This window comes from Oncorhynchus nerka, linkage group LG5 (assembly GCF_034236695.1).
Source record: "Oncorhynchus nerka isolate Pitt River linkage group LG5, Oner_Uvic_2.0, whole genome shotgun sequence".
NCBI lineage: Eukaryota > Metazoa > Chordata > Actinopteri > Salmoniformes > Salmonidae > Oncorhynchus > Oncorhynchus nerka.
The window spans coordinates 11,909,381-11,927,358 of record NC_088400.1 but is presented as its reverse complement, the minus strand read 5'-3'; the positions used below and the strand labels follow the sequence as shown (position 1 = coordinate 11,927,358).

The 17,978-nt window shown below is 46.7% G+C and overlaps 2 protein-coding genes and 1 long non-coding RNA gene across 3 annotated transcripts in view; 2 read left to right on the top strand and 1 right to left on the bottom strand.

The window, feature by feature from the left end:
* Positions 1-17,978, bottom strand: part of LOC115118089 (E3 ubiquitin-protein ligase SH3RF3-like) — a 39,233-nt gene that overhangs the window by 5,144 nt on the left and 16,111 nt on the right. The window contains exons 3-4 of the mRNA XM_065018368.1: positions 3,419-3,543; positions 632-802 (exon numbers count right to left, since the gene is read on the bottom strand). Coding sequence (XP_064874440.1) covers positions 632-802; positions 3,419-3,531 — 284 coding nt within the window. The 5' untranslated portion in view covers positions 3,532-3,543. The remainder of the gene's footprint in view (positions 1-631; positions 803-3,418; positions 3,544-17,978) is intronic.
* LOC135571756 (uncharacterized) lies at positions 4,255-5,600 on the top strand. The gene is made up of 5 exons (XR_010463895.1): positions 4,255-4,636; positions 4,950-5,020; positions 5,108-5,284; positions 5,375-5,436; positions 5,519-5,600. It is a non-coding gene; the product is annotated as an uncharacterized LOC135571756 (long non-coding RNA).
* LOC135571755 (putative nuclease HARBI1) lies at positions 6,052-7,643 on the top strand. Its single transcript, XM_065018369.1, has 4 exons — positions 6,052-6,089; positions 6,186-6,739; positions 7,019-7,130; positions 7,225-7,643. Exons 2-4 carry the CDS (start codon positions 6,671-6,673, stop codon positions 7,593-7,595), a joined length of 552 nt encoding a protein of 183 aa, XP_064874441.1. The 5' UTR covers positions 6,052-6,089; positions 6,186-6,670; the 3' UTR covers positions 7,596-7,643.

Below are 17,978 nucleotides of genomic sequence, written 5' to 3'. Positions count from 1 at the left end.
TCATGGTCTGCGTAATGAAACCGGCAGAAATGTCTCTCCCGCTTACCTGAGGACAGGTGTGACGTAGATGCCGGGCAGAATGCCCACTTACCTGAGGACAGGTGTGACGTAGATGCCGGGCAGAATGCCCACTTACCTGAGGACAGGGGTGACGTAGTTGCCGGGCAGAATGCCCACTTACCTGAGGACAGGTGTGACGAAGTTGCTAGGCAGAATGCCCACTTACCTGAGGACAGGTGTTATGTAGTTGCTGGGCAGAATGCCCACTTACCTGAGGACAGGGGTGACGTAGTTGCCGGGCAGAATGCCCACTTACCTGAGGACAGGGGTGACGTAGTTGCCGGGCAGAATGCCCACTTACCTGAGGACAGGTGTGACGTAGTTGCCGGGCAGAATGCCCACTTACCTGAGGACAGGTGTGACGTAGTTGCCGGGCAGAATGCCCACTTACCTGAGGACAGGTGTGACGTAGTTGCCGGGCAGAATGCCCACTTACCTGAGGACAGGTGTGACGTAGTTGCCGGGCAGAATGCCCACTTACCTGAGGACAGGTGTGACGTAGTTGCTGGGCAGAATGCCCACTTACCTGAGGACAGGTGTGACGTAGTTGCTGGGCAGAATGCCCACTTACCTGAGGACAGGTGTGACGTAGTTGCCGGGGAGGATGCCCACTTTGCCCGTCCGTAGAGAGAGGCCTCGGAGCCAGCCCTCCTTAAACTTCCCATACACCCCCACCATCTCCCCCTTCCTCAGCTCCAGTTCCTCAGAACGACGGGGCTTGTAGGAGTACAGAGCAGCACACCTGAAGAACGAATTATATGTTAGGTTACAACAATCTCACATACAGTACATTCGGAAAGTATTCAGACCCCTTCACTTTTTCAAAATGTTGTTACGTTACAACCTTATTCTAAAGTGGATTCAATCATTTTCTCCCCTCACCAATCTAAACACAATACCCTATAATGACAAATTTGGTGCACATTTATTAAAAATGAAAAACAGAAATACCTTATTTACATAAGTATTCAGACCCTTTGCTATGAGACTCCAAATTGAGCTCAGGGGTATACTGTTTCCATACATCAACCTTGAGATGTTTCTACAACTTGATTGGAGTCCACCTGTGGTAAATTCAATTGATTGGACATGCTTTGGAAAGGCACACTCCTGTCTATACAATGTCCCACAGTTGACAGTGCATGTCAGAGCAAAAACCAAGCCATGAGGTGGAAGGAATTGTCCGTAGAGCTCCGAGACAGGATGTTTTTCAGCAGCAGGGACTGGGAGATTAGTCAGGATTGAGGGAAAGATGAACAGAGCAAAGTACAGAGAGTTCCTTGATGAAAACCTGCTCCAGAGCGCTCACAAAGGTTCAACTTCCAACAGGACAACAACCCTAAGCACACAGCCAAGACAATGCAGGAGTGGCTTTGGGACATGTCCTTGAGTGGCCCAGCTAGAATCTGGACTTGAACCCGATCTAACATCTCTGGAGAGACCTGCAAATAGCTGTGCAATAACGCTCCCCGTCCAAACTGACAGAGCTTGAGAGGATCTGCAGAGAAGAATGGGAGAAACTCTCCAAATACAGGTGTGCCAAGCTTGTAGCAAAAATGTATAAACAACTATTTTTGCTTTGTCATTATGGGGTATTGAGATGTCATTATGGGGTATTGAGATGTCATTATGGGGTATTGAGATGTCATTATGGGGTATTGAGATGTCATTATGTGCTATTGAGATGTCATTATGGGGTATTGTGATGTCATTATGGGGTATTGTGATGTCATTGTGGGGTATTGTGATGTCATGATGGGGTATTGTGATGTCATTATGGGGTATTGTGATGTCATTGTGGGGTATTGTGATGTCATTGTGGGGTATTGTGTGTAGATTGATAAGCAAAAAAAAAGTCATACATTTTAGAATAAGGCTGTAAAGTAACAAAATGTGGAAAAAAGTCAAGGGGTCTGAATACTTTCCGAAGTCACTGTAGATACAGAGACACTGTAATGAAGTCACTGTAGATACAGACACACTGTAAGGAAGTCACTGTAGATACAGACACACTAAGGAAGTCACTGTAGATACAGACACACTAAGGAAGTCACTGTAGATACAGACACACTAAGGAAGTCACTGTAGATACAGACACACTAAGGAAGTCACTGTAGATACAGACACACTAAGGAAGTCACTGTAGATACAGACACACTAAGGAAGTCACTGTAGATACAGACACACTAAGGAAGTCACTGTAGATACAGAGACACTGTAATGAAGTCACTGTAGATACAGAGACACTAATGAAGTCACTGTAGATACAGAGACACTGTAATGAAGTCACTGTAGATACAGACACACTAAGGAAGTCACTGTAGATACAGACACACTAAGGAAGTCACGGTAGATGCTGTAGACTGGTTATTACTACTGTGTTCCTGCAGTGTTGCTCCAACGCTACAGCTGTTACTAGTCCAGTGTTAGTCCAGTGTTTGTCCAGTGTTAGTCCAGTGTTTGTCCAGTGTTAGTCCAGTGTTAGTCCAGTGTTAGTCCAGTGTTTCTCCAGTGTTAGTCCAGTGTTAGTCCAGTGTTTCTCCAGTGTTTCTCCAGTGTTAGTCCAGTGTTAGTCCAGTGTTAGTCCAGTGTTAGTCCAGTGTTAGTCCAGTGTTTCTCCAGTGTTTCTCCAGTGTTTCTCCAGTGTTAGTCCAGTGTTTCTCCAGTGTTAGTCCAGTGTTTGTCCAGTGTTTCTCCAGTGTTTCTCCAGTGTTTCTCCAGTGCTAGTCCAGTGTTAGTCCAGTGTTAGTCCAGTGTTTGTCCAGCGTTTCTCCAGTGTTTCTCCAGTGTTAGTCCAGTGTTAGTCCAGTGTTAGTCCAGTGTTAGTCCAGTGTTTCTCCAGTGTTTCTCCAGTGCTAGTCCAGTGTTAGTCCAGTGTTTGTCCAGTGTTTCTCCAGTGTTTCTCCAGTGTTTCTCCAGTGTTAGTCCAGTGTTAGTCCAGTGTTAGTCCAGTGTTAGTCCAGTGTTTCTCCAGTGTTTCTCCAGTGTTAGTCCAGTGTTAGTCCAGTGTTAGTCCAGCGTTAGTCCAGTGTTAGTCCAGTGTTTCTCCAGTGTTAGTCCAGTGGTTGTCCAGTGTTTCTCCAGTGTTAGTCCAGCGTTTGTCCAGTGTTAGTCCAGCTTTTGTCCAGCGTTAGTCCAGTGTTAGTCCAGTGTTAGTCCAGTGTTTGTCCAGTGTTTGTCCAGTGTTAGTCCAGTGTTAGTCCAGTGTTAGTCCAGTGTTCAAAAGCTGATGGAGTTGCTAGGCGGCGAACTGCTTGGTATCAGCGGAGGTTGTTACTACCATTTTACTACTGTATTACTCCATAGTTACTACTATGTTACTACTACGTTACTCTAATGTTTCTCCAGTTTTACTCACACACTGATGGAGAGCTGCTGAGTGGAAGACTGTTTGGTGTCGGCTGAGGCGGAGGGGGTCTGGGGGTTGATCAGAGCCATGGTGATGGTGGGAGGAGCTTCACCACTACTCATCTTCCTCTCGCCCTATAGAAACAGAGGAGGAAGACCAGGATGTAAATATGTATACTGCCATAGTGTTCTTCCTCTCACTCTATATAGAAAAAAAGAGGAAGAATTCAAACAGTAAAGTCGGAGAAGATATCATGTAAACTGACAGTGGACGACTAAGATGCCCTCATATTAAATGTGGAAAAGGGCATTTATGAGGTATAAAGGAGAAATAAAGTAGACTTTAAAGCAGGACTGCTAGAAAGAGAACGTGGGAGAGACAGGAAACAGGAAACAGGAAGATAGACAGACGTAAACCTGTATGATTTAAAAATAGGATATGAATGCAAGTCATTGAATTTAGTCACTCTTTGACAGCATCCCTTTTGATTTCAACAAACAACTACATGCATGTTTGCCAATGCCAGAACATAAAGGTAAACGATACCCCACCATTAAAAAAAAAATGGTTTTACCTTTATTTAACCAGGTAGGCTAGTTGAGAACAAGTTCTCATTTACAACTGCAACCTGGCCAAGATAAAGCAAAGCAGTGCGACAAAAACAACACAGAGTTACACATAAACAAATGTATAGTCAATAACACAATAGAAACATCTGTGTACAGTGTGTGCAAATGTAGAAGAGTAGGGAGGTAAAGCAATAAATAGGACACAGAGGTGAAATAATTACAATGTTGTCACGCCTTGGTCTTAGTATTTTGTGTTTTCTTTATTTATTTGATCAGGGGCCTGTTGCACAAAAGTAGAATTAAGACATCCGGGATAAATGACTCAGCTGAGCTCAATGAAGCCAAAACATGTGCGTCCAGGCTTAATTGGTTGCACAAAGACCAAGCCAGGATGAGCAGACACGGATTCATTAAGCCAGGTGAAACCAATCCTGGATAGGTGCGCGCTCACGGCTCACTCAAATAGACCCCGCCACAGATCACAGATTAACTGATTTACCATGGCAACTAGAGCCGCGTACTTTTCCCCGTCGGAAGCACAAATCCTCATGGAGGCATACGAGGAGGTAAAATATATAATTAAGAAGAAAGGCAACACCGCCACAGTGATAAAGCAAAGAGAAAAAGCGTGGCAAAGTATTGCAGACCGCCTGAATGCGTAAGTAGTGCACAATTACACACTCACCGCTCCGCTGAAACATCACAATTACAATTCAAATATTTAATTCACATCTCCAAAAATGCAGTTGTACTGTAATTATGAAACGGTTAAATTTTTAATTGAAATGCACTGCAGATATGAGTGAAATTGTGTAAAGTATCTCCATCACACTGTATAAAGCTATGATACATTTTTTGATATTTTTACTGAAAACAAGACAAAAATACCAAGTAATTTTTTGCAGTGTGACTCCATTAAATGTGTGTGTGTGTGTGTGTGTGTGTGTGTGTGTGTGTGTGTGTGTGTGTAGATTAAACATGAACGGGCCAAAACGGACATGGCAGCAGGTCAAAATCAAATACAAGAACATTCTGCAGAATGGTATGGTCCCTGACTAATATTTAACAAAGCACAAGCATATATTGTACCCAGAAGGTGCCTGCTCACACATTGTCTGTACTGTTTTAGCAGTGAAAAAGAATACCCACAGACAAGGCACGGGTGGTGGGTCACCAAAGGCTGACCTTACCCCAGCAGAGGACATGGCCTTGGAGCTAAATAAAGGCAGGCCCGTCTTAGAGGGGATCCCTGGGGGGAAAGAGACGAGCATAGGTTCCTCCCAAGATGCCACCCGCTTCATTCAAGGTATGTCCTTCCATCTCTACATGGGATACAACCACATTCATATTGAATCAATTTGGACTGTCTGACTTTGGTTTACCTATTGCCTTGCAGTGCCTGGCAGCACTGTGTTCCTGTTAGAGCCACCAGCACAAGCACCAGACGATGCTGATCCAGTGAGTACTCCATCAAAGGCATACTGTAGGCCTGGCATGTCTTGTCTACTAGCTTCAATATGAATCCGATTAAATGTGATAGGGTGAAGGCCCCAGTGCAGCAGCAACAGCACATGATGGAGACGATGATGAGGAGGAGACCATCTCTCTGGATTCCAGAAGGCATGAGGTATCATGTTAAGACTGTGAAAGTACTATTTACTCTACAATGGTGAGGAGTCCTCATCAAAATCAAAAAATCTAATTTCTTTTACAGGACCCAGATGCTATACAGTGGGAAAACCAGCCTGGCAACATAGTGCGTATTAATAAAAGGACACCACATCCTGCCAAATTCCAGCTGCGCTAATTGTATTGTGTTCACAGAGCTCACAAGCTATCAGAAAGTTGTATGGCAACCACCTCCGGCGCCAAATAGAACTGGCAGACATAGACATTCAGTACAAGAAGAAAAAGATGGAAAATCTTGCACTGGAGTCGAAATAAAAAAGAGGACAATTAGGAAACTGGACCTTGAAATAAAAAAACTTGAGAGGGAGGTGAGATATGCCTTCAATGTACACTGTATGCTAACTGTAACACAAATGTATTAATCATTATTTTTCTTTCCTCCCCAGCTCCAAGAAGATGACACAGCTCAAAATAAAAATTAGGTATATTCTCGTAAAGTCAAGTGAGCCATGACATATGAGCTCTTATTGTGAGCACACAGGACGGTGGCATCTTTCTAAGATTTTTTATTTTCCCAGCAATCAGTACAACCAAGTCATCGTTATAAGGCATCGCCCTCTTTTGCCCACCCCCCAGCACCAGGTGTGGCCACTAGCCTATATGAAGGCCCAAAATTGTGTGTTCCTTTCTGCTCTGACAATGGCATGCCCATTCGTGCGAGATGTGGTGGATGAAGAAGCACTTGTGCTGAGGAGAGCCTTCAGGCGAGAAAGGGTCTTCAGGGACCGGTTGGACCCACTGGCCTTCCCTGATGACCATCTATATGAAAGATACAGGTTTTCTGCAGATGGCATCAGGTATCTATGCAGACTACTGGGTCCCAGGATTAAGCACCGCACTGCACGGAGCCATGCACTGAGTGTGGAGCAAATGGTTTGTGTGGCCTTGCGCTTTTTTGCTAGTGGAGCCTTCCTGTACTCAGTGGGGGATGCAGAACAGCTGAACAAGGCCACAATTTGCCGCACAATGAGGAGTGTGTGTCTGGCTATCAAAGCATTAGCAGATGTCTTCATCTCCTTCCCTGGCCACAGAAGACTCTGTGACATCAAAGAGGAGTTCTATAGGATTGCAGGTAAGAGGATCTACAAATTACAGGACAACTGTTAACACATAGTAGGATACTCATTACTTTGTGTGACAGGTTTCCCCAATGTCATTGGTGCAGTGGACTGCACACACATAAGGATAAAAGCCCCTCAGGTGCCCATGAGGCCGATTTTGTGAATAGGAAATCCTTTCACAGCATTAATGTTCAGGTGAACATAACTTTTGATATTGTCCATTGACGAACACTCTGCATTGCCAGTGATGTGCATTGATTGGTGTAATATTCCTCATCTTATGATTTCAGATGGTCTGCAATGCTGACTGTGTGATCAGCAATGTTGTGGCAAAATGGCCTGGCTCAGTCCATGACTCCAGAATCTTTCGGGCCTCTGAAATCTATCAGTGCCTATCACAAGGTAAGCCACACAACCCCTATTTATAACCATCATGGCTGTGTCAAGAATATCACTGTGTTTATGAGGTAGTAATGATGAGATTTTGTGTTGACAGGTGAATTCTCTGGTGTGTTGCTGGGAGACAGGGGGTATGGCTGCCAGCCTTTTCTCCTGACACCTTTCACAGACCCCCAGGAAGCACATCAGGCCTACAACCATGCCCATGCCAGGACCAGGGCCAGAGTTGAAATGACCTTTGGCCTCCTGAAGGCACGCTTTCACTGCCTTCACAAATTAAGGGTCAGCCCTGTTAGGGCATGTGATATTACTGTGGCTTGTGCTGTCCTCCACAATGTGGCCTGCCTGAGGAAGGAGAGGGCCCCCAGAGTGCCACCAGCCATGGACTGGGACAATCCGGCAATCTTCCCTGATGACGACAGTGGTCGGCTGCTGAGGGACCAATATGTGTTGAATTATTTTAGTTAGTATGTGTGCTTTCAATTTTGGTTAAATATGTCCTGCGGTGGCAGAGGAATTTGGGTTTTTTGGGTTCGTTTTTGTGAATTTGGCCTCTTATGATGTTTGTGCGGTATACTGTGTGTAATACAAGGCTGCAGGGAGGCTACTGCATCCATTCATTTGTCTGTTCAGTTGATGTGTATGGATTTGTCCTGCATTTATTTTAGTGTGCAGACATGCAGGGTGTGTTATATACAGACCTTTGAATGTGTATGTATCATTTTGTATAATATGCTTGGATTCTGTGCTTTCCATCTTGTAGAGTCACTGTAACTTCAGTTTCGAAAGGAGCTGATGGTTTACCTGCTTTGTTTTGTCCTTATTCAATAAAGGAACATAATGTTACACATTGTGTTTTTATATTCATATGGAATGTGTATTTGTTTATATGACAGAGTACTAGGGCCACACTGAAGAAAAAGGATAAAGTCATAAATTTATGAGGCTGGTTCTTTCTGCAGAAAAGCTACATATTGTTTTTACAGTTTTGATACTTATGACAATGTGATACTTAATATTCTGGCACATCAGCATGTCTTTGTTTATGAAACCATACTGAAGTACAATTTCACGAAATGCCCCACATCTGTCATTTTAACAACTGTCCTCCTTTAAAACAACTGGTTACAATATTATGACTTGTGTTTTTTTCCCCTCTGTGGCCCTAATATTCTATCATTTTATATATAGCCTTATAGTCTATGGGAAACTGTAAATTATCTAATGATAGCAACATCATCTAAAAATCATTTTTTATCCAAAATCATTGAAATTAATGATCACAAACGTTTAAATAATAACAGTGGGTCTAGTTATATGTGATAACAATGTATAGTGAGCAGTGAAATAACTATTGGTTTCCATTTGTGGTGACTGCTGACTGACATTAGGGATGAGATTAAATAGATCCTGGAATTTAGCCTGGTCTGGAGCAGGCTAGCTCCACAGAATAAATCTCCATGGTAATTTATACCATAACATATCCTCCTGCCCCCTATCCATCTTTAGTGCAACCGGATTACGGATCAATTGAGCCAGGATCACCAAGATATCCTGGCTTAATCCCTTATCCTAGTTTTGTGCAACAGGCCCCAGGCCAGGGTGTGACATGGTTTTATTTTGTGGTGTGTTTTTGTATTGGGGTTTTTAGTAGGTATTGGGTTTGTGGCTGAGTAGGTTTGTCTAGGAAAGTCTATGGTTGCCTGAGGCGGTTCTTAATCAGAGGCAGGTGATTATCGTTGTCTCTTATTGGGAACCATATTTAGGCAACCATATTCTTTGAGTGTTTCGTGGGTGATTGTTCCTGTCTTTGTGTTTGCACCAGATAGGGCTGTTTCGGTTTTCACATTTCATTATTTTGTAGTATCTTCATGCATAGTTTTTTCCTTCATTAAAATATCATGAATCATCATCACGCTGCATTTTGGTCCGACTCTCCTTCACCACAAGAAAGCCGTTAAAGAATCACCCACCACAACTGGACCAAGCGGCGTGTCAACAGGCAGCGACAGCAGAAGCAGCGAAAGGAGGAACGGACATGGGAGGATGAATTGTTCGGAGAAGGTCCCTGGGATCAGCCTGGAGAATATCGCCGCCCCAAAGAACTGGAGGCGGCGAGAGCTGAGAGGCGCTGATATGAGGAGAAGCAACAGCAGCAGCAGGAGCAACAATATCGGGACTACACTACTTGGGAGGAAATAGACTGGTGGGCGGTCAACCCAGAGAGAGTGCCGGAGCCCGCCTGGGATTCGCTGGAGCAGTGCGAAGCAGGTTATCGGAGAATGGAGTTGGCGAAGCAGGCATGGCGGCGCGGACGGACGGAAGACCGAGAGTCAGCCCCAAAAATGTATTGGGGGGGAGGCTCAGGGAGAGTGTGGCAGAGTCAGGAGTCAGACCTGAGCCAACTCTCCCTGTTTATCGTGAGGAGCCAAGGAGGAGACCAGAACCAGAGCCGGTGTTAGAGGTGAGTGAAGCAGAGACTGTGAAGGAGTTAATGGGGAAATTGGAGGAGAGCGTAATGAGGGAGTTGCTAGTTTGGTGCTTTAGGTACGATATTCGTCCGACGGAGCGTGTCGGGGATTTGATGGCACCTGGGTCAGCACTCCATACTCGTCATGAGGTGCGTGTTAGTCGGCTGGTGAAAATTGTGCCAGCCTCACGCACTAGGCCTCCTGTGTACCTACCTAGCCTTGCACGTCCTGTGCCAGTCCTGCTCTCAGGCTCTCCAGTATGCCTTCACGGTCCGGTCCATCCTGTGCCACCTTCACACACCAGTCCTCCGATGGCAGCACCAGGCATCCTGTGCATGTCCTCGGTCCAGTACCACCAGTACCAGCACCACGCACCAGGCCTTCAGTGCGCCTCGCCTGTCTAGCGCTATCAGAGCCTTCCTCCTCTCCAGCGCTGTCGGAGTCTCCCACCTGTTCAGCGCAGCCAGAGCCTTCCTCCTCTACAGCGCTGCCGGAGCCTCCCGCCTGTTCAGCGCAGCCAGAGCCTTCCTCCTCTACAGCGCTGCTGGAGTCTCCCGCCTGTTCAGCGCTGCCAGAGCCTTCCTCCTCTACAGCGCTGCTGTAGTCTCCTGCCTGTTCAGCGCAGCCAGAGCTGCCAGTTTGCATGGAGCAGCCAGAGCTGCCAGTCTGCATAGAGCTGCCAGTCTGCATGGAGCAGCCAGAGCGGCCAGTCTGCATGGAGCAGCCAGAGCGGCCAGTCTGCATGGAGCAGCCAGAGCGGCCAGTCTGCATGGAGCAGCCAGAGCGGCCAGTCTGCATGGAGCAGCCAGAGCTGCCAGTCTGCATGGAGCCAGCCAGAGCTGCCAGTCTGCATGGAGCCAGCCAGAGCTGCCAGTCTGCATGGAGCAGCCAGAGCTGCCAGTCTGCATGGAGCAGCCAGCATGGAGCAGCCTGAGATGTCAGTCTGCATGGAGCAGCCCAGTCTGCATGGAGCAGCCTGCGGTCAGTCTGCATGGAGCAGCCTGAGCGGTCAGTCTGCATGGAGCAGCCAGAGCTGCCAGCTGCCAGTACAAGGGCTGCCAGTCTGCAAGGAGCCGCCAGACCTGCCAGTCTGCAAGAAGCCGCCAGAGCTGTCAGTCTACATGGAGCAGCCAGAGCCGCCAGTCAGCATGGAGCAGCCAGATCCGTCAGTCTGCCAGGATCCGCCAGACTCTTCCAGATCTGCCAGTCAGCCAGACTCTTCCAGATCCGCCAGTCAGCCAGACTCTTCCAGATCCGCCAGTCAGCCAGACTCTTCCAGATCCGCCAGTCAGCCAGACTCTTCCAGATCCGCCAGTCAGCCAGGATCTTCCAGATCCGCCAGTCAGCCAGGATCTTCCAGATCCGCCAGTCAGCCAGGATCCGCCAGTCAGCCAGGATCTGCCAGAACCACCAGCTAGCCAGGATCTGCCAGAGCCTACTACCTGCCTGGGCTTCCTCTCAGTACTGGGCTTCCTCTCAGTACCGGGCTTCCTCTCAGTACCGGGCTTCCTCTCAGTACCGGGCTTCCTCTCAGTACCGGGCTACGCCTCAGTGCCGAGCTACCCCTCAGTCCCGAGCTACCCCTCAGTCCCGAGCTTCCCCGAGCTTGCCACCGTGGACAGACGCCCACCCGGACCCTCCCCTATGGGTTTAGGTGTGCGGCCGGGAGTCCACCCCTTGGGGGGGGGTTCTGTCACGCCTTGGTCTTAGTATTTTGTGTTTTCTTTATTTATTTGGTCAGGCCAGGGTGTGACATGGGTTTATTTTGTGGTGTGTTTTTGTATTGGGGTTTTTAGTAGGTATTGGGATTGTGGCTGAGTAGGTTTGTCTAGGAAAGTCTATGGTTGCCTGAGGCGGTTCTTAATCAGAGGCAGGTGATTATCGTTGTCTCTGATTGGGAACCATATTTAGGCAACCATATTCTTTGAGTGTTTCGTGGGTGATTGTTCCTGTCTTTGTGTTTGCACCAGATAGGGCTGTTTCGGTTTTCACATTTCATTATTTTGTAGTTTCTTTATGTATAGTTTTTTCCTTCATTAAAATATCATGAATCATCATCACGCTGCATTTTGGTCCGACTCTCCTTCACCACAAGAAAGCCGTTACAGAATCTGTGGCATTAACGCTGGAGTGATAGACATGCAGATGATGTGCAAGTAGAGATACTGGGGTGCAAAAGATCAAGAGGATAAATAACAATATGGGGATGAGGTAGTTGGGTGGGCGATTTACAGATTGGCTGTGTACAGGTACAGTGATCAGTAAGCTACTCTGACAGCTGATGCTTAAAGTTAGAGAGGGAGAATTAAGACTCCAGCTTCAGTGATTTTTGCAATTCGTGCCAGTTATTGGCAGCAGAGAACTGGAAGGAAAGCGGCCAAAGGAAGTGTTGGCTTTGGGGATGACCAGTGAGATATAATATGTGGACAACTACAAATACCTACGCGTAACCCTCAAGTCCACTCCTCCTTTGGCCGCCTTTCCTTCCGGTTCTTGGCTGCCAATGACTGGAACAAATTGCAAAAATCACTGAAGCTGGAGATGCATATCTCCCTCACTAACTTTAAGCATCAGCTGTCAGAGCAGTTTACCGATCATTGCCCCTGTACATTGCCCATCTGTAAATAGCCCACCCAACTACCTCATCCCCATATTTATTTATTTTTTGCTCCCCAGTATCTCTACTTGCACATTAATCTTCTGCACATCTATAATTCCAGTGTTTAATTGCTAAATTGTCATTATTTCGCCACTATGGCCTATTTATTGCCTTACCTCCCTAATCTTAAATACATTTGTACACATTGTATATAGACTTTTCTATTGTGTTATTGACTGTACATTTGTTTATCCCATGTGTAACTCTGTGTTCGTGTCGCACTGCTTTGCTTTATCTTGACCAGGTCTCAGTTGTAAATGAGAACTTGTTCTCAACTGGCCTACCTGGTTAAATAAAGGTGAAATAAATACAAATATTTAAAGAAATTCAAGAGCATGTTGTGTCTCAACAGATTGCGGGCACAACACAAAAACCTTAGATGACGTACAATAAGGTCAACAAATGTGAATATGAAAACAGAGTTTTTAAATAAAAAGGTTGAAAGGTTAAACAATAACATTGTTGTTTGTATTTTTTCCAGTGATGAAGACACGGATGTCTCATGGTATGGTGGGGTATGCAAAATGGGTCAACTTTGAACACCTTTATCTCTTCAATGTTTTGTCATTCAGGTCCAGAAAGTCACGTTCTGAGCACTTCTACAATGGGCAAATATGTATGGAAGGTTTCGTCCCTATCAAAAGGGGATTTACCCCATACTGTAGATACCAGGTGATGAAGTAGCAATCTGTATCCCGAATGGGACTCTATTCCCTATGTAGTGTACTACTGGTCAAAGGAAGTGTACTACTGGTCAAAGGAAGTGCACTACTGGTCAAAGGAAGTGCACTACTGGTCAAAGGAAGTGCACTACTGGTCAAAGGAAGTGCACTACTGGTCAAAGGAAGTGCACTACTGGTCAAAGGAAGTGCACTACTGGTCAAAGGAAGTGCACTACTGGTCAAAGGAAGTGCACTACTGGTCAAAGGAAGTGCACTACTGGTCAAAGGAAGTGCACTACTGGTCAAAGGAAGTGCACTACTGGTCAAAGGAAGTGCACTACTGGTCAAAGGAAGTGTACTTCTGGTCAAAGGAAGTGTACTTCTGGTCAAAGGAAGTGCACTACATAGGGAATAGGGTGCATTTGGGACGTACACTCACTGCTCCACCTAGTAAGCCCCTGTAATTGTTATTTGATGACGGGTAGAGAAAAAATTATAATAATCTCAGCAATGGTCTCTGCCAGCAGACTCCTTTCTAACCTCAGCATGATGTTCTCCGTCCCCCCATTAGGCAGCATTATGTTCCCCCCCCCCATTAGGCAGCATTATGTTCCCCCCCCCCCATTAGGCAGCATTATGTTCTCCCTCTCCCCCTCCCATTAGGCAGCATTATGTTTCCCCCCATTAGGCAGCATTATGTTCTCCCTCTCCCCCTCCCATTAGGCAGCATTATGTTCTCCCTCCCCTCCATTAGGCAGCATTATGTTCCCCCCCATTAGGCAGCATTATGTTCTCCCTTCTCCCCTCCCCCCTCCCATTATGGCAGCATTATGTTCTCCCCCCCCATTAGCAGCATTATGTCCCCCCCATTAGGCAGCATTATGTTCTCATTGTACCCTGAAGAGGGACAAAGGAAGTCCTGATTAAGATCCTGACAGTCTCAAATGCCACCCTATCTCCTACATCGTTCACCATGGTCCATAGGGTTCTGGTCAAAAGTAGTGCCCTATGTAAAAAAAAATAATACATGGTGGCATTTGGGATGCATGCCTGCTATACAGTAGCTATACAATCAGCCACAGTCTCCTGCATGACATGCACTTTGCAATATAAAAAGCAATGCTATGAGGCAGAAGTAACGTGACACCAGGTGAGCGTCCCATGGCATGTCCTGGAGACATGCTGCTGTTGTTTAAGAGGATTCTGGAAGGGTGAATGGTGACAGTTCATTACAGTTCCACCATCCAGGGAATAGGGTAGACAGCAGAGAGAGCCATCTATTTAGGCTCTTCTTTAGAAACACTTGAAAGGTTGACAATTAGTCAATGGATGCAAACAAATTGTACCCTATATAGTGTACTACTTTAGACCAGAGCCCCTCTACATAGTGCACTACTTTAGACCAGAACCCCCCTACATAGTGTACTACTTTAGACCAGAGCCCCTCTACATAGTGCACTACTTTAGACCAGAACCCCCCTACATAGTGTACTACTTTAGACCAGAGCCCCTCTACATAGTGCACTACGTTAGACCAGAACCCCCCTACATAGTGTACTACTTTAGACCAGAGCCCCTCTACATAGTGCACTACTTTAGACCCAATCCCCCCTACATAGTGCACTACTTTAGACCAGAGCCCCCCTACATAGTGCACTACTTTAGACCAGAACCCCCCTACATAGTGCACTACTTTAGACCAGAGCCCCTCTACATAGTGTACTACTTTAGACCAGAGCCCCTCTACATAGTGCACTACTTTAGACCAGAACCCCCTACATAGTGCACTACTTTAGACCAGAGCCCCTCTACATAGTGCACTACTTTAGACCCGAGCCCCTCTACATAGTGCACTACTTTAGACCAGAGCCCCCCTACATAGTGTACTACTTTAGACCAGAGCCCCTCTACATAGTGCACTACTTTAGACCAGAACCCCCCTACATAGAGCACTACTTTAGACCAGAGCCCCCCTACATAGTGCACTACTTTTGACCAGATCCCCCCTATGTAGTGTACTACTTTAGACCCAATCCCCCTACATAGTGGACTACTTTAGACCCAATCCCCCTACATAGTGCACTACTTTAGACCCAATCCCCCTACATAGTGCACTACTTTAGACCAGAGCCCCCTACATAGTGCACTACTTTAGACCAGAACCCCTACATAGTGCACTACTTTAGACCAGAGCCCCTCTACATAGTGCACTACTTTAGACCCAATCCCCCTACATAGTGCACTACTTTAGACCAGAGCCCCCTACATAGTGCACTACTTTTGACCCAATCCCCTACATAGTGGACTACTTTAGACCAGAGCCCCCTACATAGTGCACTACGTTAGACCCAATCCCCCTACATAGTGCACTACTTTAGACCAGAACCCCCTACATAGTGCACTACTTTAGACCAGAGCCCCTCTACATAGTGCACTACTTTAGACCCAATCCCCTACATAGTGCACTACTTTAGACCAGAGCCCCCTACATAGTGCACTACTTTAGACCAGAGCCCCTCTACATAGTGCACTATTTTAGACCCAATCCCCCTACATAGTGCACTACTTTAGACCAGAGCCCCCTACATAGTGCACTACTTTAGACCAGAGCCCCCTACATAGTGCACTACTTTAGACCAGAGCCCCCTACATAGTGCACTACTTTAGACCAGAGCCCCCTACATAGTGCACTACTTTAGACCAGAGCCCCCTACATAGTGCACTACTTTAGACCAGAACCCCCTACATAGTGCACTACTTTAGACCAGAGCCCCTCTACATAGTGCACTACTTTAGACCCAATCCCCCTACATAGTGCACTACTTTAGACCCAATCCCCCTACATAGTGCACTACTTTAGACCAGAGCCCCTCTACATAGTGCACTATTTTAGACCCAATCCCCCTACATAGTGCACTACTTTAGACCAGAGCCCCCCTACATAGTGCACTACTTTAGACCAGAGCCCCCTACATAGTGCACTACTTTAGACCAGAACCCCCTACATAGTGCACTACTTTAGACCAGAGCCCCCTACATAGTGCACTACTTTAGACCAGAGCCCCCTACATAGTGCACTACTTTAGACCAGAGCCCCCTACATAGTGCACTACTTTAGACCAGAGCCCCCTACATAGTGTACTACTTTAGACCAATCCCCCTACATAGTGCACTACTTTTGACCAGATCCCCCTACATAGTGCACTACTTTTGACCAGAGCCCCCCTACATAATGCTCTAGAAACACAGCCTGGCAGGGTGTTCCAGACCCAGAGCTATTAGCATCACACCTCTAGAAACACAGCCCCCTAGCATAGTGTTCCAGACCCAGGACCAGAGCCCCCTCCAGAAACACAGCCTGGCAGGGTGTTCCAGACCCAGCAAATTAGCATCACACCTCTAAAAACACAGCCTGGCAGAGTGTTCCAGACCCAGGCTATTAGCATCACACCTCTAGAAACACTACATAGTGGTGTTCCAGACCCAGGCTATTAGCATCACACCTCTAGAAATACAGCCTAGCAGGGTGTTCCAGACCCAGGCTATTAGCATCACACCTCTAGAAACACAGCCTAGCAGGGTGTTCCAGACCCAGGCTATTAGCATCACACCTCTAGATACACAGCCTAGCAGGGTGTTCCAGAACCAGGCTATTAGCATCACACCTCTAGAAACACAGCCTAGCAGGGTGTTCCAGAACCAGGCTATTAGCATCACACCTCTAGAAACACAGCCTAGCAGGGTGTTCCAGACCCAGGATATTAGCATCACACCTCTAGAAACACAGCCTAGCAGGGTGTTCCAGACCCAGGCTATTAGCATCACACCTCTAGAAACACAGCCTGGCAGGGTGTTCCAGACCCAGGCTATTAGCATCACACCTCTAGAAACACAGCCTGGCAGGGTGTTCCAGACCCAGGCTATTAGCATCACACCTCTAGAAACACAGCCTAGCAGGGTGTTCCAGACCCAGGCTATTAGCATCACACCTCTAGAAACACAGCCTGGCAGGGTGTTCCAGACCCAGGCTATTAGCATCACACCTCTAGAAACACAGCCTAGCAGGGTGTTCCTACTGTCTCTCCACTTGGTATAATCTCATACCATCTCCAGCAACATAACAAGTCAACTGTTTGCCGCAGGTAACTTCTGAGCAACTGTTGAACTGTTAGTGACTGTTAGCACAGATCTGTTTGTTTGTGCTTCATACGCCAACACCTCTTCCTTTGGTTGTCATCCCAAACATGACTGGCACTCACACAAATCAGATCTGGCAAAGAAACATGTCAATAAATAAACTCTTCTCCACAGACAGCCTCATAGCATTTTATAGCCGTTGTTGACATGTTGGAAATGTTGGTTCTCTGATTATGAAGCCCGTACTGTATAACATTAACGTTAAATAAACAGCCATGTTAAAGATTGTTTTACTCCCTATAATACCACCATCAACATCATGACATCACAACAATAGTGCTGAGGTGGGAAGAAAACACGTAACATCAACAACCTCCTTCTGTTTAGCTGGGTGGGAGGGAAGGAAGGAAGGGCAGGACTAGGCACAGCAATGTGAAGGAGTATTACCTGCTCAGTGAAGAGGAAGGAGCTCTCAGGCAGATCAGAGAGGGAGGGAGAGAAAGAGGGAGTGAGAGAGAGAGATGAGAGCGGGAGGGAGAGAAAGAGGGAAATGAAGAGAGAGAGGGAGATCAGGAATGAGAGAGAAAGAGAGGGAGAGAGATGAGAGGTTTTGTTATATAACTGACTACAGTGACTCACCATCGTCATCATGTGAGGGATCAACACAGAGGGGTGCTCTGGACCCTCCCCCTCCTCCTCCTCTTTCTATTCCTCCTATGAGGGATCAACAGAGAGACAGAGGGGTGCTCTGGACCCTCCCCCTCCTCCTCCTCTTTCTATTCTTCCTATGAGGGATCAACAGAGAGACAGAGGGGTGCTCTGGACCCTCCCCCTCCTCCTCCTCTTTCTATTCTTCCTATGAGGGATCAACAGAGAGACAGAGGGGTGCTCTGGACCCTCCCCCTCCTCCTCTTTCTACTCC